Source organism: Engystomops pustulosus, chromosome 7 (genome assembly GCF_040894005.1).
Source record: "Engystomops pustulosus chromosome 7, aEngPut4.maternal, whole genome shotgun sequence".
NCBI classification, from domain to species: domain Eukaryota; kingdom Metazoa; phylum Chordata; class Amphibia; order Anura; family Leptodactylidae; genus Engystomops; species Engystomops pustulosus.
The window spans coordinates 29,716,623-29,740,034 of NC_092417.1; the positions used below are offsets into that span (position 1 = coordinate 29,716,623).

The 23,412-nt window shown below is 41.4% G+C and overlaps 1 protein-coding gene across 1 annotated transcript; it reads right to left on the reverse strand.

Moving 5' to 3' along the window:
• Window positions 1-1,790: 1,790 nt before the first annotated feature.
• Window positions 1,791-17,544, reverse strand: CRIP1 (cysteine rich protein 1). Its single transcript, XM_072115245.1, has 5 exons — window positions 17,386-17,544; window positions 4,168-4,262; window positions 2,842-2,899; window positions 2,713-2,757; window positions 1,791-2,077 (listed from the first exon to the last, which is right to left on the reverse strand). The coding sequence occupies exons 1-4, from the start codon at window positions 17,423-17,425 to the stop codon at window positions 2,717-2,719; spliced, it is 234 nt and encodes a 77-aa protein (XP_071971346.1). The 5' UTR covers window positions 17,426-17,544; the 3' UTR covers window positions 1,791-2,077; window positions 2,713-2,716.
• Window positions 17,545-23,412: the final 5,868 nt, after the last annotated feature.

Here is a 23,412-nt window from a genome sequence, read left to right on the forward strand (position 1 = left end):
AGGATCGCGTACAACACACAACACCTGCACGGCTCTGCTCCCTCACCTCGTGTCTCCATCTGACCCCCCATATAGGTTGTGTGTGAGCCCTCGCAGGAGGGGCCCTCCTTCCACTTGTTTAAGATCTCTGTAGTTGTTTCTATTTATACTTGTGTTCATGTAATGCATGTGAACCCCTTATAAATTGTACAGCACCATGGAATTAATGCTGCTCTATAAATAATAATAAAAATGGTGATACAATTTTAATGTGTATTTTCTATGGGTTTGAGCCCAATACCCAAATATAAAACTAACTGCATACCACAAATAAATTCAGATTCCAGACCCCCAAATTAGATAAATATAGAGATCTTAGGCCCCTTTCACACTTGCGTTTTTCACACACGTTTTCTGCGCGTGCTTTTGGCATTGCACTCTGACCCATTGTAACCAGAGGGTCTTTTCAGACTTGCATTTTTTTTCACGCTCACACGCACGTTTTTTTAAACCGCGTTTAAATCTCGACATGCTATACTTTTGCAAGTCACGCGCGTGAAAAACGCACCATACAAGTCTATGGAGACGCATCAAAAACGCATTGCACTGTGAGACACATGCAAGTCCAATGCAAGTGCAATGCGTTTTCCACTCATCAATTGCCATAGAAAAGATAGAGCTCAGCCCTGAGTCCATTTCACGCGCATTTTCTGCACGTGAAAAACGCATTGAAATTGCATTGAAAACGCGCGTGAAAAACTGAGACACTGAACAAACTCTGACTGAAAACTGATTGAACTCTGATGCAAAATGCGCGTTTTTCACTGACCAAACCCTGATCGCTCCCTGATCAGACTCTGACGTGATCTGCAACGCAAGTATGGAAGGGGCCTTAAAAGGCAACTGGTGTTGCCGCCTGAGGTAAGAGGCTCAAATTGTCTCATGGAAGTTGTACTGCTAAGTATGTTTGTTTGAAAGACAAGACCTTTATAATGTAATTGTCATATCTGTATGCGTCCTGCACTAGTCTGAACACTTTTTTACTCCTGGCTCTTTTAATAGAATTCTATCATACCCGTTTGTCTCCTGCTGATTTTGTTCTGGATTGCATACAGTTAAGTTAGTTGTGATGGACAGATAGTTTCTCGATTCACATGCTGGTCTAACATCCCATAAGTGCATAACTTTCCCTCCTGCTAGTGCCTGGTATAAGTCTTTTTTTAAACTTGCTATTGTATTCTGTATTTCTTCACTTTGGGTTTTCTGATCTCTGGTCACATCCCTACATCCATTTGACTCTCCATTTGTTCTACGTAGACTTCTATGTTTTCACCCACATTTGTACAATCTTTTGTTTTGTCCTGTTTTTGTCTCTGTGTTCCACTTTGACTCAAGAAGGGAATGTCACCCAGTTGTTACCTATCATAGAGGGTAGGATCAGCAAGTAGGTAGGGACAGCTGGGTGGATACTCGTGCTAGTAAGGGAAGATGTGGAGAGTGAGCACTTTTTCCCTTGGTTATACGCCCCCCTATCAGCAGCCTAACAGTAATATATGGAATTTGTGGTCTGCAATGGTGCCCGGGGAGAGGAGGGTCCTTCTTAAATATGGTGTAAGCTCTGATTTCCCATGAATTATGTTATACTTTCCACAGTCACTACTAGAAAGTTGGGTTGATGGGAACTGGAAGCAGCAGTCATTTGTGGGCATCAGAAGAGGGGCTTGTTACGGATAATATCTGCAATTGGACCTCTACACATACCAGACACAGAAAAAGTACAAGTACCAATGAATATGATTACAAAAGACATGTATTTTACAGGAATTTCTATTTATTCATGAATAATCACATCCACTTGCAGAATATTTCACTTCTATATCAAAATGTATGATTACATTAGTCATAATCTATACGTAGTGGTATTAGAGATAACTAGCGGACGCCTGATACAGGTAGATCAGATGGTGGTCGAGGCACCGGATCGGTATTACTGACGGATACACTTATATACGAGAGCTGAAACATCGGTAGGACGCAGGGGGCAAATAATTCATTGCAGGGAGTGGGGAATTTCTTGTAATATTGTGTACATTTAGACCTGAGGGAAAAAAATATATGTCAGTATTATTAGACAGAATAAAAGGCCAAAAATATCTACAAAGTCGAGGCAATCTGCAGGCTGATTACATGGATATATACTGATACATTGTAGCAACTCAAAAAATCCTAAATACTGTGTATACTCAAGTATAAGCCAACCCAAGTATAAGCCGAGGCCCCTAATTTTACAAAAAAACCTGGGAAAACCTATTGACTCGAGTATAAGCCGAGGGTGGGAAATGCATTGGTCACATCCTCCCCAGTATATAGCCTGCCGGACACTGCCCCATAGTATATAGCCTGCCAGCCCATATCCCCCAGTATATAGCCAGCCCCCTCCCCCATTATATAGGCTGCCGGACCCTGCCCCATAGTATATAGCCAGCACCTGCCCCCCAGTATATAGCCTGCCAGCCAATATCCCCTAGTATATAGCCAGCCCCCTGCCCCAGTATATAGCCAGCCCCAGTATATAGCCAGCAGCAGGGAAAGCCAGAAAAGTGAGTTTTGATATATTTTTTTTTACTCAAGTATAAGCCGAGTTTGGGTATTCAGCACTTTTTTGTGCTGAAAAACGTGGCTTATACTCGAGTATATATGGTATGTTATTCTGTGTAATAGAAATAGACTTACTTCTTCATTTAAAGGTGTGACTCTCTGTTCCTCCACGTCCAAATCCTGAACAACAAATATACATAGTCAGAACCACATATAGACATAAAAGTAAGAAGTCATAACTATACTATAGGTTAATATTCTCACCTTTTGGTCCAAATAAGGCGCTATAACAAGGCTGGTTGCAATAAGGTTTTCCTTCATGCTGAAAGAGGAAGAGTGCAAATAAGTACAACGTATAAATGTAATAAACTATAGTATAATATGTATTAGGTAAATTATCATTATCCTACTTATTTTAGGTATTTGAATGCTTAGACCCATCCAAATAGTTGTAAATAGGAAAAGGTGTATAGCCATTGCAAGAGATTGAACAAATATGACTTCTTATCGGAAACAGCGCCACCCTTGGCCACAGGCAGTGCCTGGTATTGCAGCTCAGCTCTATTCTTCTAAATTACATTGCAGTATAGCACACATCCCATGAACAAGAGTACAACTGTGATTGAAAGGAGGCAGATATTCTTTTTAGATACAAACTTTCCACAACCTTATATATGTAGTGATGCTGTAGGGGCTGCTACACAGATTGAGGGGCACTTTGAATTTTCTTTCTAGCCCCCCCACAGTTACTGAGAAATAAGTCCAAATATCTGACCACTATAGTCCTCTACACTGTCAGAGAGGAGCTGATGGTAGGGGACATGTGTTATTCTAATCTTCTATGACCAGTAGAAGACTATCATGACACATGTTCCCTCCTCTACTCCAGCTCCTCCTCTCTGACAGCAGAGAGGATTGTAATACTCTGATATCATTACTGATGTCTCAGAAACAGTAGGGGCTAGAAAGAAAATTCAAAGTGCCCCTTGAACCTCTGTAGCAGCCCCTACAGCATGTCGTGTTCATCTCCACACATGTGAGTTGGTGAAAGGTCCTCTTTTAGCCTATACACTCCATACAGTACTAAAGTAGTGATGTTACACAGAACCTTTGGAAGGCAGTGACCCAAGTAACCTTCTTAATAATAAGGGCAGTGATTAGACATTAGATGAATTCTGGGTAAACTAGGAATATGTATGTGTATTGGAGCATTCTCTGCCAAGGGATCAGCCTGTTCAATTTCAATATGTCCAATCCTTTTGGTTGTGTCTCTTTTTGGGCATTTTGGTCTCAGAATATGTCATTAATACTCATTAGCTGCATAGATCATCTCTGGGACCTGTACCTGTTGTAAGAAAGAAGGTCCCTCCACTCCACATAGAGTTTCTATATAATCTGACTCTGCAGTTAGATCATGCTCATCTTGCTAGCAAGACAGAATTCAGCAGGGATTTTAAAGTGTAAAAGCAGATTATAGAGAATGGATGGAGGATGATAAGAGCCAACGATGCTAGAGAAAGAGTCACTGTCCTCAGATAAGACAGAAGTCTCTTGTATTTCCATGTAAGGAAGCTATAACGTCTTACACACCTCAGCATGGCTCCCCGGAGTCAGCGTCTTGTTGCACTTCTCACATCGTAGGCATGGCCTGTGCCAGTCCTTATTAAGTGAGGTCACCCTTTCGGCTGTAACACAGAAAAACAAGCATTTTAGGAATTTGCTGACGTCAGCATTGTACTGTACGTTGCATGATTGCAGAAAACACAACACGTCTGTATGGACAATATAGAGACTGAGAAGACTGACATCCTCCTGTTATAACATGCAGGTCCAGAAAAGTGTGGAAATACCCTGTAAATAGCTGAAAACTTGATGTATTGGTGACACTTACACTGTGGGTTAGGTATACAGCGGCTGCTTCTGCTAGAAGTGAGATCCTCTGAGCTCTGCAGATATATGGATGTAGATATGTGCAGATGTAGATACGTGTGGTTTTGTAGCTTCCTGTTACACATAACAAATCATCCTTGTCTTTTACTAATCTTGATATGTAACAGCAAAGAAGGGGCTATTGTTTCTGCATGGTTTCACCTATGCTTCTATTTAAAGGCACATGTCATGCAGAGATGATGGTTCTCATGGTCCATCACATACATCTAGTAGACCATCGGTTTGGTTGGGTTTGCATGACCAGGTTTCTGCCTTCATCAAGTAAATGTCTAAATGATTAATGTTCCCATACAGGTAATTTATACAAGGCAGCCGAGTCTGTTGGGACTGGCTGACTTTGCTATGACTATGTGGGTGTATCAACACTTCCCAGGAGGGAATAAACCCCCATCCTCAATAATGGTTTGCCATTTACTGCCTAAATACGGTACCGGAAGCAAGCTTCTACTGGAACCGAGTGGGGTCCCTACTGTTTGCTTTCAGTTAGGTAGTTTGAGGATCTTTCAAAGGTCCTGGAAGAATCCTGTATGCATGTGTATCTAGAGCCGACTCACGTGTTTGAAATGAAGCTTTGTTCTAGTGGTGTATCTATACAGTAAATGGTAAACCGTTATTAGGGGTGGGGCACCACATTTTTCATAGAGAGCTAGAGGTCTGTCTTTTTATCATCTCTACAGGGACGTGGGCTGCCACCCAAAATGCCCATATTAGAGTATGATACTGACTCTCCCCGACTGTTATGATCATGGATTTCATCATGTCCAAACTGGTTATCTTTGATCATATTTGATGACTTATCCACTAGATGGGCCTTCAATATCTGATCATGGAGGGCCAACAACAGGGCTGTCATAAACTTCAGCTCTTTGCTCTGTATAATGGTTGGAAAGTATCAATAACATAATCGACCCTTTGGACTGATGACATCTGCCGTCGGGATAGAGGCTGGAGGTCCTCATTCACATTCGATGTTTGGCCGATACTTCTGAAGTCATAAAGTTCTGCCAACATTCATCTTATGCAACTTTCTTACACTCACTTCTATAATTAAGTTATCTGAAGAATTTTGGACGGATTTAATAAGTTCTTGTGGTCTCTTATGTAGCTCTTTGTGGACACATCAGAAGTTATCCTGACATTCGGTACTGAGCAGCTGTATAAATTCAGCCACCATGGACCTGATACTAAAGCTAGAAGATAACCAGGCCCAGGGGATATGGCAGAATGACAGATACACATCCAATAAATTTCCATCACATCATTTTTATCGCATGGAAATAGTTCTGGGGCAATGGAATTATACATTGCATTAACCATATGCTCACTTATAAGTAACAAACAACTGGTCATTGTTACTACTCTTTGTAGGAATAGATGGAAATTGTATGACCCGACGACTGCCAAGGTGCTTTTATTCTACTTATCCCAGCTGTGAGCTGTGAATTTAGTCACGTCTGACATTTTGGTTGCTAAGAATACATCGCCCATCAACGACAATGTGGTGGAAACATATACACTCCCTTGTATCTTGTGTTTCAGATATTAGTAATATGTCGGCTTTGTAAGGGGAATCTTGACTGCAGCCAATAAATAGACCATCATCAGGAATTATAAACTAATTGCTCGGATTGTTACGGATACTTGGAGAACTGGATAAATATACATGAAATATCTTTGGAGGTGTTGGGAACCTATGGTGGAGAAGCTTTTGGGCACTTTATTGAAAGCAATGAATATCCATTGGTCTCAAAGGGGGTCCTGGAATGACTTTACAGATAAAACATATAATAAAGGGATTGCTGAACTTTGACAATCCCTCTGTGTATTCCCTTCGGCACAATTATAAAATGAGTGTCTAGAGACACAGAGAGAGGCCTTTGTTCTTCACATGGACTTGGCCACTCTAGTATTTAACAAGTCATGCATTGTAATGGGAATCTGTCATCAGTTTTACCCATAATAAACTATAGACCGTACTAGGTATAGGCCCTCGAGGTCTGTGTAACTCTACCTTTGTGTGCGTAGTAAGGTTGTGAAAAGTGAATTTTAATCCAGTTTTCTAGCTCCTGCATGTGCTCTGGGAAGGTCTTTCAGCCTGAAGAGCTTTCTGGAGCTGTGCCACAGTCCCTCCTCTCTACTCTGAGTGGTTGATGTAAGTATCCAACCAAATTCCTGACCAAGCTCCTACTTCTAGCAGAGGGGAGGAGCTATCAGCACAGTGTAGAGAGCAGGAAGCTCTTCAGGCTAACAGACTCTCCCGATGCCCTTGTAAAAGCTGCAGAACTACATAATAACTTCACTTTTCACAATTCTGTCACTAACAACACACACAAAAATATGGTTACACAGATCTCCAGACCAGATCTAACCTAACAATGTCTGTAGTTTAAAACTACTGACAGATTCCCTTTAACGGCTGTCAGACAATACTTTGTTCATATTCACAGTGAATTCAGCTACTTTGAAAAAGATCTGTCACTTCTTCTGAAATTTCAGAATAAGTTAATAATTCCTTTTTCCATAATATGACTTTTTTGTATTAGCTCTCAAAACTCTACATTGTGACGTTCTTATTCCACCTATTAATGTATGAATAAATTGGCAGCTCGGTGTCACCACTTGTAGGGGTATCCCTGCATGGTAAAACAGTGCCAGACTTTGTAGGAACACACCTCAATGGCAAAGCAATGGTAATGCCCAGTTGTCTATATATTCAAATATTTCTATGACAACATTTAAGGAGAACATGATGCGGAATGCTTACTTCAAGGGGAATTTCAAGGAGAATACAAGTAGTTACTTAAATGCCAGGTTCACACCCTAGTCCATGAACCATTTGATAATAGGATAAATAGGGTTTCTGTTATGAAGAATCTGCAAAGGAGGCTCCTTACAATCTCTGACGCAGATGGGAACAAAGTCTGTGTTGTCCTATACTGAGTGTCTATCAAGTAGACCATCAATATAAGAGTGGATTATGCAAGCCTGACCACTCCCTTGTTGAGTGTTATTGTAGAATAAACAATGATCATAAGACAGAGCGAGTGATGGTCAAGTGCCCCGAAATTATTCCGCACACATCTGACTCATCTTTGGAACCCGTTGGGTATTCTGAGTGTGTTTTTTCCCTATTTGCTTTGGCTAATATTACTACTTTTATCAAGGTGTTAACGATCCTCCTTAGATCAACACAACAATGTAATCCCAACGCTAATGTAGGAAGACAAATACAGGACGTTTCAGCGCAAATAGCTTGTTAAATGATAACAAAAGAGCCCTGCACAGAATAAGGGGTCATGTACTTTATGGGTAAATTCTGTTCTCTAGGTTAGTCATTATTTAGAAATTTCTAAATATCAGGAACTATTGTTTTTGCAGGCATTGATGTCATGGTATTGATGGCTATTGTTAGGCAGCTGATGTTTACAGTGTGTTGTTTGCCAGCTGCACAGGCTTTGGCTTTCGGATTATACTGCGGCATGCTAAAAATAATCAGACAATACCAACTGTATCCTACCATGGATATGGAAAGAAGGGACGTGTTATGTGATGCCTTAATAGGGTTATACAATGCTTTAAAATTAATGTTCTATCATTCTGCTGCATCCTATGTAATATTGACCAGGTGCCGCTTTGTACTTGTAGTGGTTGTTTCTCATGTTCATCTCCAACAGATTCATCTCTTGGACTGGCCTGTGGTACAGTACTAAAACTATGGTGGTCAACTTATTAAATAACAGGACTACATACTCCTTGGGGCACATCTCACTTATAGAGGATCTTTTACCACTTCACACACATGTAACCACAGGAAAATCTTCATGTAGGCTCTGCTATACAAATTCAGAGGCACCTTGAATTTTCTTGCTAGCCCCAATTGTTGCTAAGATATCAGTCCCCATATCTGACCATTACAATACTCTCAACTGTCAGAAAGGAGGTGCTGGAGTAGAGGAGGTGCTGGAGCAGACGAAGTGCTGAATCAGAGAAGGGAGTGTGTGTTATGATAATCTATTCAGTGTTTCAGTGTGTCAAAGAAGATTATGATAAAACATGAGCCCTCCTCTACTCCAGTTCCTCCTCTCTGACAGCAGAGAGGATTATAATGGTCAGATTCTGAGACTGATATCTCTGCAACTGTGGGGGTTAGAAAGAAAATACAAAGTGCCCCTGAATCTGCAAAACAGCTCCTTCAGTATAATAGATTCAACATCACATGTGGTAGCAGGTTTGAGTTTGGCTTTTGTTTTTCTTCTGCTTTTCTGTCGGTCAGATGCGTCTTTTTCCTTTGTGAATTTACAGGAACTGTTTTTGTGACTTTTTCTCAAAGAGTCACATATTCATTAAAGACCTCAGATGTATTACAAACAGCTCTGAACTATTATCTCTGCCTGAGGAGAGCTGGTATGAATTTGCCCCAAATTTGCTACTTTCTTGCGACTTTTTACTAAAAGTGGCAAATGCAACATTGGGTGATAACTGATAGAGGTTGTCTCAGGTGCAAAAAGAGGTGTAAAAGTGCACGTGCCACAACACTTTGCAAAAAAAAAAGAAGAAAAAGTCAAATCAAAACAAAAGTGCATTTGCCCCTTTGAGTCCCATTCAAACATCCTACCAAGAATTGTAACTCCTCCACCATCCTATAAGTAGGGTATCAACTTTGACTTCTTCCTTAAAACTGGAAGACAATCTATAGTGATGAGATTACCACTACCCTTGATACCTACCACATGTACTATAATCAGTAGGATAGACCTAGAATCCCAGAACACCAAAACCATAAACCCAGAAGTAGCATAGGAAGACTTTATTGTGGCCTAGGAACATGAACATCAAAACATCTCCTGTGCTCATGTACGGCCCGGTGGCTGGTACTAAAGGCATTGAAGGCATTGGCAACACTATAGCAGTCGCACTTTTGGACCAAGGACCATGGTTTGATGGGTGAGGCTTCTGTATCTGCTGAAAAAGCAATAACATGCTCCAGGAGATGTTTAGATGGTTCTGAACCTTGGACAATGAACTATAATACAATGTTGAGGACTCTATGAGTTGTGGATCATTACTATATTATATCTACAACTTGATATCTTATCTTCAAGTATTTAGTCAGGATGGTAACAGAAGAGGTGAAGCTATTGTCGAAGCAGATTGTTGGGGGTCTTTTAAGGACTTTCATTCAGGGTCCTTATCTATGAGCCAGAGCGGTCCTAGTTTACCAACAAAGCTCAAATTGGTAGACATTTAATAGAGGGCCACTGTTTAATTGTAATTAATTGACCCACCCGGAAAGCCCTAATTGGTTTTCAAGGGATGTCCGGTTGACCCCATATTATAGAGGTTGTGTATAATAAGACCAGTTATTATCTTCTCATAGGTGACGGATCTATCCAGTAAAATGTTAAGTAGTCAATCTAACAAGGACTTTCTGTGTTGGACTGTTCTTAGACGTTCATGATAATTTCCAGCTTGCATAATATAGGATAACAGGGCCGGTATTGTATGAATATTTGCATTTCCTGACCCTTCCATGCTACTTCTGCTTTCACAAGCTACGGAATAGAAAGGAGAACTAATCTCAGAAATATAATTTATTTTTCTGAATATGACCATGGTCCTCAAGAGTGTAGTCCATATCTGATATAATATATACTGAACAGTACTATACAGACCCGTATATAGCATTTTCCATACAGATGACTTTTTATGGTGGCTGGCTGGAAATTGTTCATCAATTTGTTTAACAATGGCTTCTATAGTATCAAATGAGATGAGCCAGGCATTGCTCCACCACCCTTGGGTATCTGACACCCAAGTCCTTAAAACCACCTAAAACCACCATATACTGAGCCCCCCCCCCCCCCCCCCCAACATCAGCTGTATAATAGAAGTTCTTATACAGACATAATGGGTGACTAAGTAGATTGTATGTAAATATACTCATTATATGAATAACAGCTAAACTTGATAATCTCAGTATGCCGATTACATATCTCCTAAGCATCTAGCAAGACTGTCCCACTTTCTTGGTCTAGGTGAGGTATTTTCTGTTTATAAACTATATATAGGGCATTGTATATGTAGGAACCACAGTACGTGGGGCATTATATTATGTTTGATTCACTAAGGGAGGCATTAAAGTGTGCAGGGGCCAAAAGGTAGGAATGTGCCATATGCAGTAGTGGATTATAACATAAGATGGTTGGTGGTAGCCCGCAACCCAAGGCTTCTAGTGGGCCCATGGCCACCCAGAACACCTACCAAATTTTATATTCAGAAGGACCTTCACCCATGAAATCCTTGTACATCTGTTCCTGGTCTCAATACACATGTACACAAGAGACATTTCAGGACATCCAAAGGTCCTCCTAAGGTCCTGAAACCACAGATTGAAATCAGGCAGATGGGACACATCCTCTATTCTCCAGGAAGCTGATTCTAGTACCAGATGTAGGAAGTGACTCCAGACTTGTAGAGGCTATAATATTCATACAGCACAGGGCCCATAGTAGTCTTAATACACACCTGACGATATTAGGGCCACAAAGGTGTGGGGTAAGGGGATGATTTAGGACTTATCTTCTCCACAATGTAAAATTGGGAGGCATGCAACTTTTCTTCCCAAAAACTCTCAGTACACATGCACGCCCATGTGTTGTGAATGAGGAGAGGCTTATCTGGCGGTGGCTTATCTTCCTTAGAACAAAACAATGTGAGATTCAATACCCTAGCCATTGGTTACACCCTGACACCTGCCCCTTTTTAGTAAATTTGGCATCTCACATACATATGATTGGTTGGTCTAACTGAAATTCGTGTGTGTAATCAAAAGTGTATGGATGGCTTTATCGTAAGACAGTATATGGTACATTTATATATACACTGTATATATTATTATTATGGGAGATTTATCGGACTGGTCTGAGGTAAAACTGTTCTAGTTTCCCATGGAAACCAATCAGAACTCTGCTTTCATTTTATAAGCAGCTGTGGGGAAATGAAAGCTGTGCTCTGATTGGTTGCCATGGGCAACTATAACAATTCTACCTCAGACACTTCTGATAAATCTCTATTGGGGGAGATTTATCAAGCTGCCTAAGGCTACATTCACATGACCATGTGCCCGATGTACCATAGCACGGCGGGTACATGCCGGCGCCTAGGAGAGTAGGGGTATTCTATCTTTCTCCCGGTTACAGAACGGTACGGTAGCCATGCGCCCATTGCAGGCCTATGGGGGACGTATATATAAAATGTATAAACGTTGGCTGTATATACATCCCCCAACGGCCGTGTGAATATAGCCTAAGAGTAAGAATGTGCTTAGTTGCCCATAACAACCAATCACAGCTCAGCTTTCATTTTACCATCAATATTTTAAAGGGGAGCTGTAATTGGTTAGGCAACTAAGCACAGTCTTTTAGGCAGAGTCTTGATAAATCTCCCCTTATGACCCTATTATAGAAGAGTACCACAGAGGGCATCATTCATTAAAAGCTACAATCCATTAGATTTTGATAAAAAACAGGACTTTATGCATCAAAAATGACCATTAGCAAATACAATGAATATGAGTCATCTGCTCTTTGCTGTAAGAACCCATAATAATAATTACATGTGTCATATAGACCGCTCTGTACTGAGACATATTCTACCCTTGAAAAACACTGTGTTAGATTAAAGATTAAAGGAGAGAAGTGACGTTGTACCCAAGGGTAAGTGAGTACTGTATAATTTAATGTCTGACATGTAATTTAGCCTAAATATAGGATGGTGTAAATCCTGCCTACATGTTTCCCGCAGCTTCGTAGGGACTGCAAAACAAGCAGGACGAGAGCGTTGTACCCCTGGCTATTGTGATACTGTCGCCACCTGAAGCCATTACCAATGATAATTAGTAGTTAAGGTCACAGGGACTGTCTACAATGGGGGCTACCATGTTAAGTGACCGGCTAACACAGGCTTTGCATGATATAAATGATATATATATATATAGAGGTAACCTAAATCTTGTTAGAGCTCCATTGAAATAGGTGTCCCAACATCAGAAACTTAGCTTAAAACTTCATGGATACTTGTACTTACAAAGTGTACTGGATTTTATGCTTTAATTTGTTAAAATAAAAACTATTGATGAGACAAAAACCCTCCATGGATACTGGAGCATTCTGGAGAAGACGATTTGGCAACACTCCATGGGGGGGGGATACTTCCAAATTATCTGAAAAATATCTTAATCTCTGAATTCTTAAATGATCTTCCTTGAAGAAAAAGTTTTCTTGGGTGCTGCCACTTATTGGGGATCGTTACCCTACTCTTGCTACGCAACTTTCCAACTCTCAACTTCCTACAACGTGAATGGGGATATTAGATAATCTAAGCTAGATACCCACCTGTAGACAGACATTATCGGGTATTTTACTCTCGCCAATACAAAGCAGGGTATAAGCTGTATCATGCCCCCAGTGTTATTGTATTGTCCATAGTATCGGTCTTTGTGTGGGGAAGAGACACATTGGGGCTCATTTACTAAGCGTCCGTCGCACGCATTTTCGTCTGGTTTCCCAACGTTTCCTTTTTGCGCCGAATTGCCCCGGGATTTTGGCACACTCGATCGAATTATGGCACAACGGTGCCGGCTTGCACGTGACAAAAATCGGGGGGCGTGGCCGTCGGTCAACCTGACGGATTTGGACAAACCACAGAATTTTTCTAAAAAATTGTGTCGCAAGATCAAGCACTCACATGCACCAGGAAGAAGCAGGTGAACTCCGGCGGACCTCGGGGAAGAAGCGACGGATGCAGGAACTCGGGCACACGATCTTAGTGAATCGCACCGGACCCGAATCCTCGTCGGACAACACACAGCGGGATCGCGACAGGACCGGGTAAGTAAATGTGCCCCATTATGGGCCCAGAATGGTTCCTACTGCACCCTTTGCACCCGTTAGTTGACCTTAACTGAGGTCACTTTCAATATGGGTATAAATTTTGTCATGAAAAGTCTCTGCTTCTCCCTTATAATTATCACAGTTAATTGAGATTGAATGACCAAACACAAGGCTTTTATAGTGTCAGTTTTCTTCACTAATTATGCCAAGGATGAGGTTTCCATCATATTATAGAAAAAAGCATTTCCAACCCCCGGAAGCCAAATAAGTCTCGGAAAAAAACATCAGAACAAACACACAGAGAAACCTGAGCTCAGGCGCTGACAATTACTTGTACGACGTAGCTTGTACAAACAAGATGTTAACTTCTGTACATCAGGTACAATCCTCTGATTTTCATTGCCAAGGGTCCTCCAAAACACCACCAGGACCTCACATGTCTGAGACAAATCTGATGAGGTTAATATAGGCCAATTGAACATGTCTCCAGAATGATCCAGCAATCTCCTGACCTTAATTGCCTGGATTTACATGGATTTAGTAAACTCTTGATTGAGCTGAAGGCCCATCTAACATCTTCCACATGTTGTGTTTTAACCTTGGATGGTGCTCGAACAAGGACTGCCAAGGAGACTGTAGTCTAGAAGGATCAGCTATAGAAGATCAAAGAAATTTAGTTCACAGGGAATAAGAAGGATTGAGTTTAGGTAACTGGGCCAATGTTGGGTGAAGGATTTCCAAACCACATGAATAGAGACCTTCAAGAGTTGAACAACTCTCAATACATCTCAAAGACTACGATTTCTCCTTAATGTACATTACTGCACATAAACTTTCGTAAACTAGGTTCTGGAGAACCATGTGGGAACCAAATATATACTATAGTAATGTCATCTAGACCTTCTGATGAATAGTCACACTTTGTATGGACTATAGCCATGATCAAGGGTGATCACCACAGGGTGTGGTTGGGTTATGGGTGTAGTCTTCATGGAGCAAATCTCGTTTTATCTTTTTGTGGTATTGATAAGTGACAGCTAGGCTGCTTTGCCCAGTCATACTCTTAAGCTAATGGGTGTCGAGAGAGCCAACTCCATGCTTGGTGATACTTGTGTGCAGTGTCTGACTGGCCCACCAGAGTACCAGAGGATCCTCCGGTGGGCCCTGGTTCAACCTAATACTGAACCCCAGAGGTCCATCAGAAAACAACACAATTCGAAGGATGCTAGAGTATATTTTCTAGGGGATAATGAAGAGTGGGCCCCCAGATTTATTTTCTCTGGGGGGCCTAAGGAAACCCAGTCTGACACTGCTTGTGTGATGCCCAGGACATTTGATGTAAGGGTCCTATTCTAATAAATGAGTCCTTTAAGCAATTACACTGACAACTAGACCACTGACTGTTTATTACAAACTCAGGCCATCCAGTAGAAAATGCCGGGCCGACCTATTTAAAGGGGTGGTACAGGATTAGAAAAAACATGGCTGCCTAATTTCCAAAACTAAACACCTACGCAGGTTGCACATGGTACTGCAGCTTAGCCCTAAGCATTTTTGATGGAACTTAGCTGCAATACCAGACACTAGCTATAAACTTGTGTGGCGCTGTTTTAGAAGAATGAAGCAAAGTTTAAAATTTTGAACCATGCCTTTAAGTACAAATTCAAGGATCATGTTTTTTTATTTCATGATTCAAGAAGTTGTAGGACTACCTGGTCCAATAGGTGTAACAATCAAACTAAATGCAGGTATTGTCTCTAATAATATAACAATAACTATAGAGTTCACACACTTAATTTTCTCCTTGAAGGAAATCTACCATCATGATAAACCAGGGGCACTAACTCATAGATCCAGGCACCGGGACTGTGGTAATCTTCCCATATTGGTTATCCATGGTCTCCTACCTTCTAAAATTAACTTTTAAAATTGATCTACTGTGCCAGAATAGCTTTACCAGAGCCCCTCCTTGCTGTAACTTCACAGGCTGTTACACTGTGTAGGAGCACTTCCACTCTTTCACTTTGTGAGATTACAGCAAACAGAGGGAGGGGGAAATGCAGAGGGAAGGATGAGACAGTGTAACAGCCTGTAAAGCTACCACACCTAGGGGCTCTGGTAAAACCCCTCAGAGTTCTTCTGGCTTATTGGCATAATCTGTAAAGTTGATTTTAGAGGAAAAGGAGGCCATGGATAAGAAATATAAGAAGATTACCACAGTCACAGTGCTTGGGTCTATGAGTAAATTTCCTTTAATCGTAGGGAATACCCTGGTTCCTAGAAATGAGCTCAGGGGTGTAATTATTAGGGTGCAAAGCCAGCACCACACCAGGACCTTGTCTCTAAGGGAACCCAAATTCAAAATAAGATGAAATCAATGTAACAAATGACACAAGTAGGTGAGGAGCTACAAGCCCCACCCCTGAGGAATCATACCGTCTCATTTCAATGTTAACAACAAATGTTATTTGACAATTTTGCAACTTTTGACATGCATATACTCAATCCAGCAACCCCTGAACCCCCCTGTGTCTTTTTCATCCCCCCTATCAGTCTTAGCATGTATTCCTACTGCAATCTCTACTTATTAAGGAGGTGGAATTTTCCTCCGCCGATCTACGTCCAATCTCCTCCGTCCTTTACTCCTTCTCCTGTCATACAAGAATGCAAACAGCTCAGGCAGGGTGCGGTTTGTAACGTCCTTTGAACTTGTGAAACACTTTTATGAAATGATTAGTTAACCAGCAACCTTTTTACCAATAGAATATACCCAGAAGGCACAGGAATCAGGACGGAGGAAACTGTAACAAAAGCTGAAATAATCGCATAATTCTACTATAAAACTGAGGGGAGGGGGTTTGTCATAGCGAATGGTGGGACTATGTTAGACTATTATGGTAAATCTGCAGTCCAGTACGTCTATAAATAACTAGTTTAACTCTGCTACATCTCTGCATTGATTTCCCTGAATCCCTCCAGCTCCCTAGTGTATAGAAGCTACAGAGACATATATGGAGTTCTGAATGACTGTGAGTACGGTGTTAATATTGCTGGGTAAGTAGCCTTAACCTCCCCTTAGTAATCTCTGTACTTTTATACCAGAGCAAAGGACAGAAGTGGATGATTGATATCAGACGGTCACACACAGACCTCTGCACAAACCTCAATACAGAAGCAACAATAAAAATTATGACTTCTGCACTTCTCAAAATATTGCATGTGGTTAATTGTACATCATGGGGTCTCCCATGTCTAAAATAATGTAGATTTGTCCAAGTTTGCAAGTATAGTTTTGTATGGGATTAAGAATAAGGGATTTTTTGTAGAAACAGCACCCCTGGGGTTAATAGGTCAGGTCTGATATTGCAGCACTTCTCAAAATTTTGCCAGTTGTTGATTGTACATCATAGGGTCTCCCATGTGTAAATAACATAGATTTGTACAAGTTTGCAAGTATAGTTTTGTACGGGATTAAGAATAAGGAATTTTTTTTTTAGAAACAGCGCTCCTGTGGTTAATAGGTCAAGTCTGGTATTGCATCTCCGCAATACTTAGAATAAGAGTTGAACTGTAATACTAGTCCTAGCCAAAGCACAAGTGTGGCGCTGTGTAATAGAAATGGTCCATACAATGATCCAGAAAAAAAAACGATACAACTTTTTGGAAGTTTGTCTTGATTTCTAAAAGATATACCCTCTCACAGCTTAAAGATTGCATGATATTACATAGACACAGTATTCATTTCCCTCTACTTATGTCTCTCTGATATAGAAGACATTAAAGTAAGGTGTCGTGCACATTGTAGGTTATTATAGGGAAACCTGAGAGAACGTTCAGAAATTTTTTTTAAAAAATCCCAAAATATGCAATAAAGTTACAGTATGAAGTAGATATAAGAAAATGTTACAGGTGAATACAGGAGATAACATTGTGTCTCCAGCTGGGGGACGGGCGGTGCCATACTCACCGAAGTAGACTTCTTTCTGGCACTTAGGGCACTTAGGCATGTTGATGCTGATGCTGTCCAAATGCAGAATGACTTGTACGGCAGCTCAGCTCATGTTTTAATTCAGCATTGGGAGGGACTGGGATGGGAGTGTAAGCTACTTTGCACACGGCTTGTAACTGTGAGGTTAACTCTTAAAGGTTTCCTGATAAGATCTGAGCGGCATCACGGATGTTGCGGTTTCCTATTTGGGACCAGAAGTTTAAAGGTGACGTAACCACACATAGATCTTTATATACTGTATACCATGGATTGTCCTACCTGATAAATGAGAGCAGTATATAGGGTGGATATATAAATGGCTAATGGCTCTTTCCGGCAAGCATTTTTTACTTCTGTATGCAATCCATAAATCAGAATACAGATTTCTATGTTTTCTATGCGGTTATTTATATGTCTGTTGGAACCAAAAGAAAAAATAACAAAGTATGGGCGGGACGTATTACACCTGGGCGCATCGGGGCACATTTATTATTTGTGCTGCGCGGTCCTGTTTTAGGTGCATGATTTGTGTGGGGTTTTTTTTACACTTTGATTTTAGATTGTGTTGCAAGGGCTTGATAATTTGGGGGATGGCAAAAAGTGACTCTCCACATTCAAGAGGGTGTTGGTAAACTTGTTAGACTTGCTTTTCTTGGGTCTAAGTGTGCAATACAAAATTGTGCCAGAAAAAATGTTCAGGAAAAGTGTTGGGGAGAAAAAGAAGTGACTATAGGCTGTCCCCTACTTAAGGACACCCGACTTACAGTTAAAGACGGACCCCTCTGCCCCCTATGACCTCTGGTGAAGCTCTCTGGATGCTTTACTACAGTCCTAAATTGCAATGATCAGCTGTAAGGTGTCTGTAATGAAGCTTTATTGATAATCCTTGGTCCCATTACAGCAAAATAATTTTAAACTCCAATTGTCACTGGGGCATAAAAAAAAAATTGTCTAGATCTGCAATTATAAAACATACAGTTTCAACTTACATACAAATTCAACTTAAGAACAAACCAATGGACCCTATCTTGTATGTAACCCGGGGGCTGCCTGTAATTCATTAAAAGTCATGAACGTCTCACAGAAAGGAAATTCATGGCGACAAAACATAATAAATGGGTCGCAGCACCAAAAACAAAATGACAACCCAAGCCAAAAAAAACAAACAAACAGCATGTGCCCCATCGTTGTGATGATCCCCCTGCTGGGGCACAATACACCCAATTAACTAAGAGGCTCTGGCCTCTCCGGTCCTGTCTTGGGTAGAATTCTTCTATAGCCTGCGCTCAAGCTACAGCAAATGCACCTTAGTCAAGCCCATTCTGACCCCCATCACATAACCTCCCAGTCCTCCTTGACCTGAACTAGATGCACCTGAGGGGGGAGATTTATCATCATGTTTTTGAGGTAAAACGGTTCTAGTTGCCCATTGAAACCAATCAGAGCTCAGCTGTGGGGAAATGAAAGCTGAGCTCTGATTGGTTGCCATGGGCAATTAGAACAGCTCTGCTATAAGAGACTTATGATAAATCTCCCCTGAGATTCCTATGATGCTGCTAGTTCGGGTTATTACACCCTAGCACAGTGACTTTCTGCAGAAGGTTTTAGGATTTCTATAGCAGTTCCTAAAACTTTGAAATTTTCAATTACTAGTAATGTAGACAGCAGCTTTTAGTCACATGTCAACAACAATGGCCGCCGATGAATGACTTCCTGTTATTGAGCTAAGCCGTGTTTATAGGGAGTTCAAACATCACAATGTCCAGCAGAAATGATCTCTGATGACTTCTCCTGTGAGAGTGGAAGCCAAAAATTTGGTGAAATTTTTCCCTAAAAACAGACGTTATAAAAATAAGTTTTAATGGGAGTGTCCCCCTGACGAGAGATGAATGTGTCAGCAGCAAACATAATAATCTCACTGCAGATAGAAAGCTCAACCAGTAATATAAAAGGACTGTTACACAGCAGGGGGAGCTGAGCCGATTGTACACAGGGGCACATTTACTAAGGGCTTTGCGCAAGTTTTCTGTCGGGTTTTGCACTTTCTTTTTAGTACAAACTTCTTGCACAGGTATTTAAGAAGTATCTGCAGCACATTTGTGTGGCATGCGACCCTTTTGTGGTGGCGCGGCTGCGCTAGGCCATAGCTCCCAACCGTCCCGATTTTGATGGGACTTTCCCGTTTTTCTTACCTCTGCCCCGCGTCACGGGCAGCTATGATATTGTCACGGATTTCCCCCCCCCCCCCCAGGTCCCGCTGTGTCCCGGCGCTGTGTCCGCATAGTAAATACTTTGAAAGTCTGAACTCACAGTACAGAATGGCTTCTACAGACATCGGGAGGGAATCCTTTTCAGAGAAGTGTCGGGCTTAGCGGAGAGCAGGGACCACGTCATCAGCTTCAGATCTGTCCATATATGGTCACTGCATCTCCTAGGATTCCCCAGAGCAGACATCGGGAGGGAATCCTTTTCAGAGAAGTGTCGGCTCAGCCAGAGAGCAGGGACCACGTCATCAGGACAGATCAGCACCTGTCCATATATGGTCTCCAGGGCTTCCCCAGACACAAGCTATTTATATAATTAAATTAAATAAAGTTTTGGCCAGGCTGAGATTCGAACCTGGGACCCTCTGCACCATAGACAGGAGCCTAACTAACTGAGCTATAAGCCCAGTGATACAGAGCTGAGGATTTCTGGTAACTAAGACATGTTATCTGCTAATGTCACACTGTGACACAGACTAATGCACTGATATATAGAGAGGGATCTTCTCAGAGGTTATTATTGTAATTATTGAGACTATTATTATTATTATTATTATTATAAATTTTATTATTATGGAGATGATTATTAATAATGGTAAAAATAATAATAATCATCTCAATAATAATAATAATAATAATAATAATAGTCTCAATAATTACAATAATCTGAGAAGATCCCTCCCTATATACCAAGGCAGTTTATAGTTCTTAGTTACCAAAATTCTCCACTCATTAATCATAGAGGCTATAGCTCAGTGGGTTGAGGCGCTGTGTTATTATTGTACATGGACACTGCAGGTTCTGGGTTCAAATCCCAATGAGGATAATTTTTTTTTTAAATTATGATTTTTATTATTTTTAATATGGCTAAAATTTGGGGCGTGGCCAGGGAGTGATTGGGGGTGTGGCTTAGGGGGATCGCCGCGGCACGCTACGCATGCCGCCATTTTGTCCCTCTTTCCTTTTCCCAAATGTTGGGAGGTATGCGCTAGGCATCATGTGACTCAAATTATGGGGCCTTTTGGTGCTCAGTCGGACAGTGCGCCAGATTTAGCAGAATTGTGTTGCACGCTCCAATGTTAAAGGTGAACCAAAAAAAAGTGGTGCACTCTGTCGGAACAGTGCAGGGGACACTACACAGGCAAACATACTGCAATTTGCATTGTTGTTAGTAAATGTGTTCCATTGTACATAGTGTCCTATCTGCAGGCAGCATGTTATAGAGCAGGAGAAGCTGAACAGATTGTGCATAGTGTCCTATCTGCAGGCAGCAGGTTATAGAGCAGGAGAAGCTGAGCAGATTGTACATAGTGACCTATCTGCAGGCAGCATGTTATAGAGCAGGAGAAGCTGAACAGATTGTGCATAGTGTCCTATCTGCAGGCAGCAGGTTATAGAGCAGGAGGAGCTGAGCAGATTGTACATAGTGACCTATCTGCAGGCAGCATGTTATAGAACAGGAGAAGTTGAGCAGATTGTACATAGTGTCCTATCTGCAGGCAGCATGTTATAGAGCAGGAGGAGCTGAGCAGATTGTACATAGTGTCCTATCTGCAGGCAGCATGTTATAGAGCAGGAGGAGCTGAGCAGATTGTACATAGTGCCCTATATGCAGGCAGCATGTTATAGAGCAGGAGGAGGTGAGCAGATTTTAACATGAACTTGTGCTCCAGCACACTTGGCCCAAGGTGCTTTACTAAGAAGGTAATTAGCATAAAACTAAACATTTTGTTATATTAAGAATCATAGATTTATGGAGAATAGGAAATGCCAAAATATTATGACATGCCATACAAAATGCTGGTCTACTTGAACTGGACTCCTTTTTTATCACATTGGGGCACATTTACTAAGTGCACTCTCTGTACTATGTGCAGTTTGCCTTTGGAGTGTGCAGAATGCACAGAAAAGAAAGTGCAAAGTTTCAGAGTGCTCCACTTTTTTTGGTGCACCTTTAAAATGTGGCATGCAACACAATTCTGTCAGACTTTGCATGTTAAATCTGGAGCCCGGTCCGACTGGCACAGACAATCTTAAATACCTGTGCAAGGAGTTTGTACTAGAATGCATGCTCAAAATCCAACAGAAAACTGGTGCACGGAGCTTAGTAAATGAGCCCCATTCTCTTTTATATATAAGGATGGTATTTGGAGCACGGTTCTTATGAAAATTCTCATGACTATAGGAAAATATATTAATTTCTCAGCAGAGAATATTGGCGCTAACATTGTAGAATGCAGGTATTCACATCTATCTAGGGATCAATTACTTTGTACTTTTAGCTATCAATACCACAGAAATGATTGTTCAGCTGTAAAATGACAGACGTCAGAATTATCTTTGTCTGTGAACCCGATAATCTCGGTGGAGAAGTATATGTATCTTCTATTGGTCAAGAACATCCTTAACCAGCGAATCAGCAGATAAAACTCATCTTTCCCTCCCCATAGTCTCCTTGTAAGACAACTGGCTAGTGCAGGAGAACTGCTGTTGAACTCTGACTACAAAATTTGTTTAACACTGCCGTGTAATTGGTCAAATTTGAAATTGATCAATAGATTTAGCCATAAGCTCTTTGCACGATTTCTAAAACTGTGGCCCAGATTTACTAAAGCCCCTGCACCAGTTTTCTGCTGGACTTTGCACGTAATTTCATGTGCAAACTGCTTGTACATGTATTTAAGAAGTTTCGCCCGCGGCTGCACTATTCTCATTGCGACACAAATTTCTGGACGGAAATGGGCGTTTTGATGCTCAGTCGTGCGCCAAATTTATCATGCAGATTTCAATAGAATTGTGTTGCACGCCTTATGTTGCACCAAAAAAAGTTTGTACAGTGCAGGGAGCACCAGATTCATGCAGAACAGGCACCCCTGCAGATCTGGCGCCCCCTGCACACTACACAGGCAAACTGCACATGCAAACTGCACCAGTTTTGATAAACGTGCCCAGTGTGTAGCAGGATCATGCAGAAAATGCTAAAGCCTTGCAATGATGGCTACTGTCAGAACTCTCTGAACGGGTTCTGGTTGCAGGCTTATGAGCCATAACCTCAGCTGCCTTGCAGTATCTGTGCTCTGGAAAGTTGGGTGGTTCGTTCTGAAATGTGTTGGTTTTAGCTGTGGGTTAAGTGAGCCCACAGGAACTGGATACATGTCTATTCTCCAGTTTACTCAGGGCAGGTCGTAGTTTGTGCTGTGACTTGTGGTACTTCTGATCTGCCACCCTGTATCCTGCCTAATATGGATCTCTGGAACCCTGAACTTCATATCCTATCTGATACCAAACCCTGGAGCCCCAATCTGATCCTGAACCCTGAACCTTGTGTCCTGCCTGATCTGGAACCCCATATCATTAACTCGAACCTGTATCTGAGCTTGTTCCCTATTCCTTGTTCTGAACCCTGTACCTTGATCCTAGACCTGTTCTCCAACCCCCATTCCTGAGATTGTACCCCGATGGCGTAACTGTTCTGTGTTACTCTCATATCTGCATATTTATCTGCCCTGGCAGCTATATTATTTTTTTTAAGTATATGACCCTATTTCAACAACCCAAACACTCTGGGGGGGATTTAACAATGTGTTTCAGTTTCTGCCAGTTTCTAGCTGGAAACCACTTGTCTTTTGCTGATTTATAACTGTCATGAATTCTGGTGCAGTACAAGACTGTCGGTTCCTACTTTAGATCTACTTTTAGTTGGTCCAAACTGTGCGCCAGAATTTTCGGGACACGGATGATT

Excerpts from the sequence above, each read along its gene's own strand:
- CRIP1 (XM_072115245.1), bottom strand. The coding sequence starts at position 17,425 with ATGCCTAAGTGCCCTAAGTGCCAGAAAGAAGTCTACTTCG. Across the intron at positions 4,263-17,385 it reads CCAGAAAGAAGTCTACTTCG|CCGAAAGGGTGACCTCACTT; the intron begins GTGAGTATGGCA and ends TCTGTGTTACAG. Across the intron at positions 2,900-4,167 it reads CTCCGGGGAGCCATGCTGAG|CATGAAGGAAAACCTTATTG; the intron begins GTGTGTAAGACG and ends TTCCTCTTTCAG.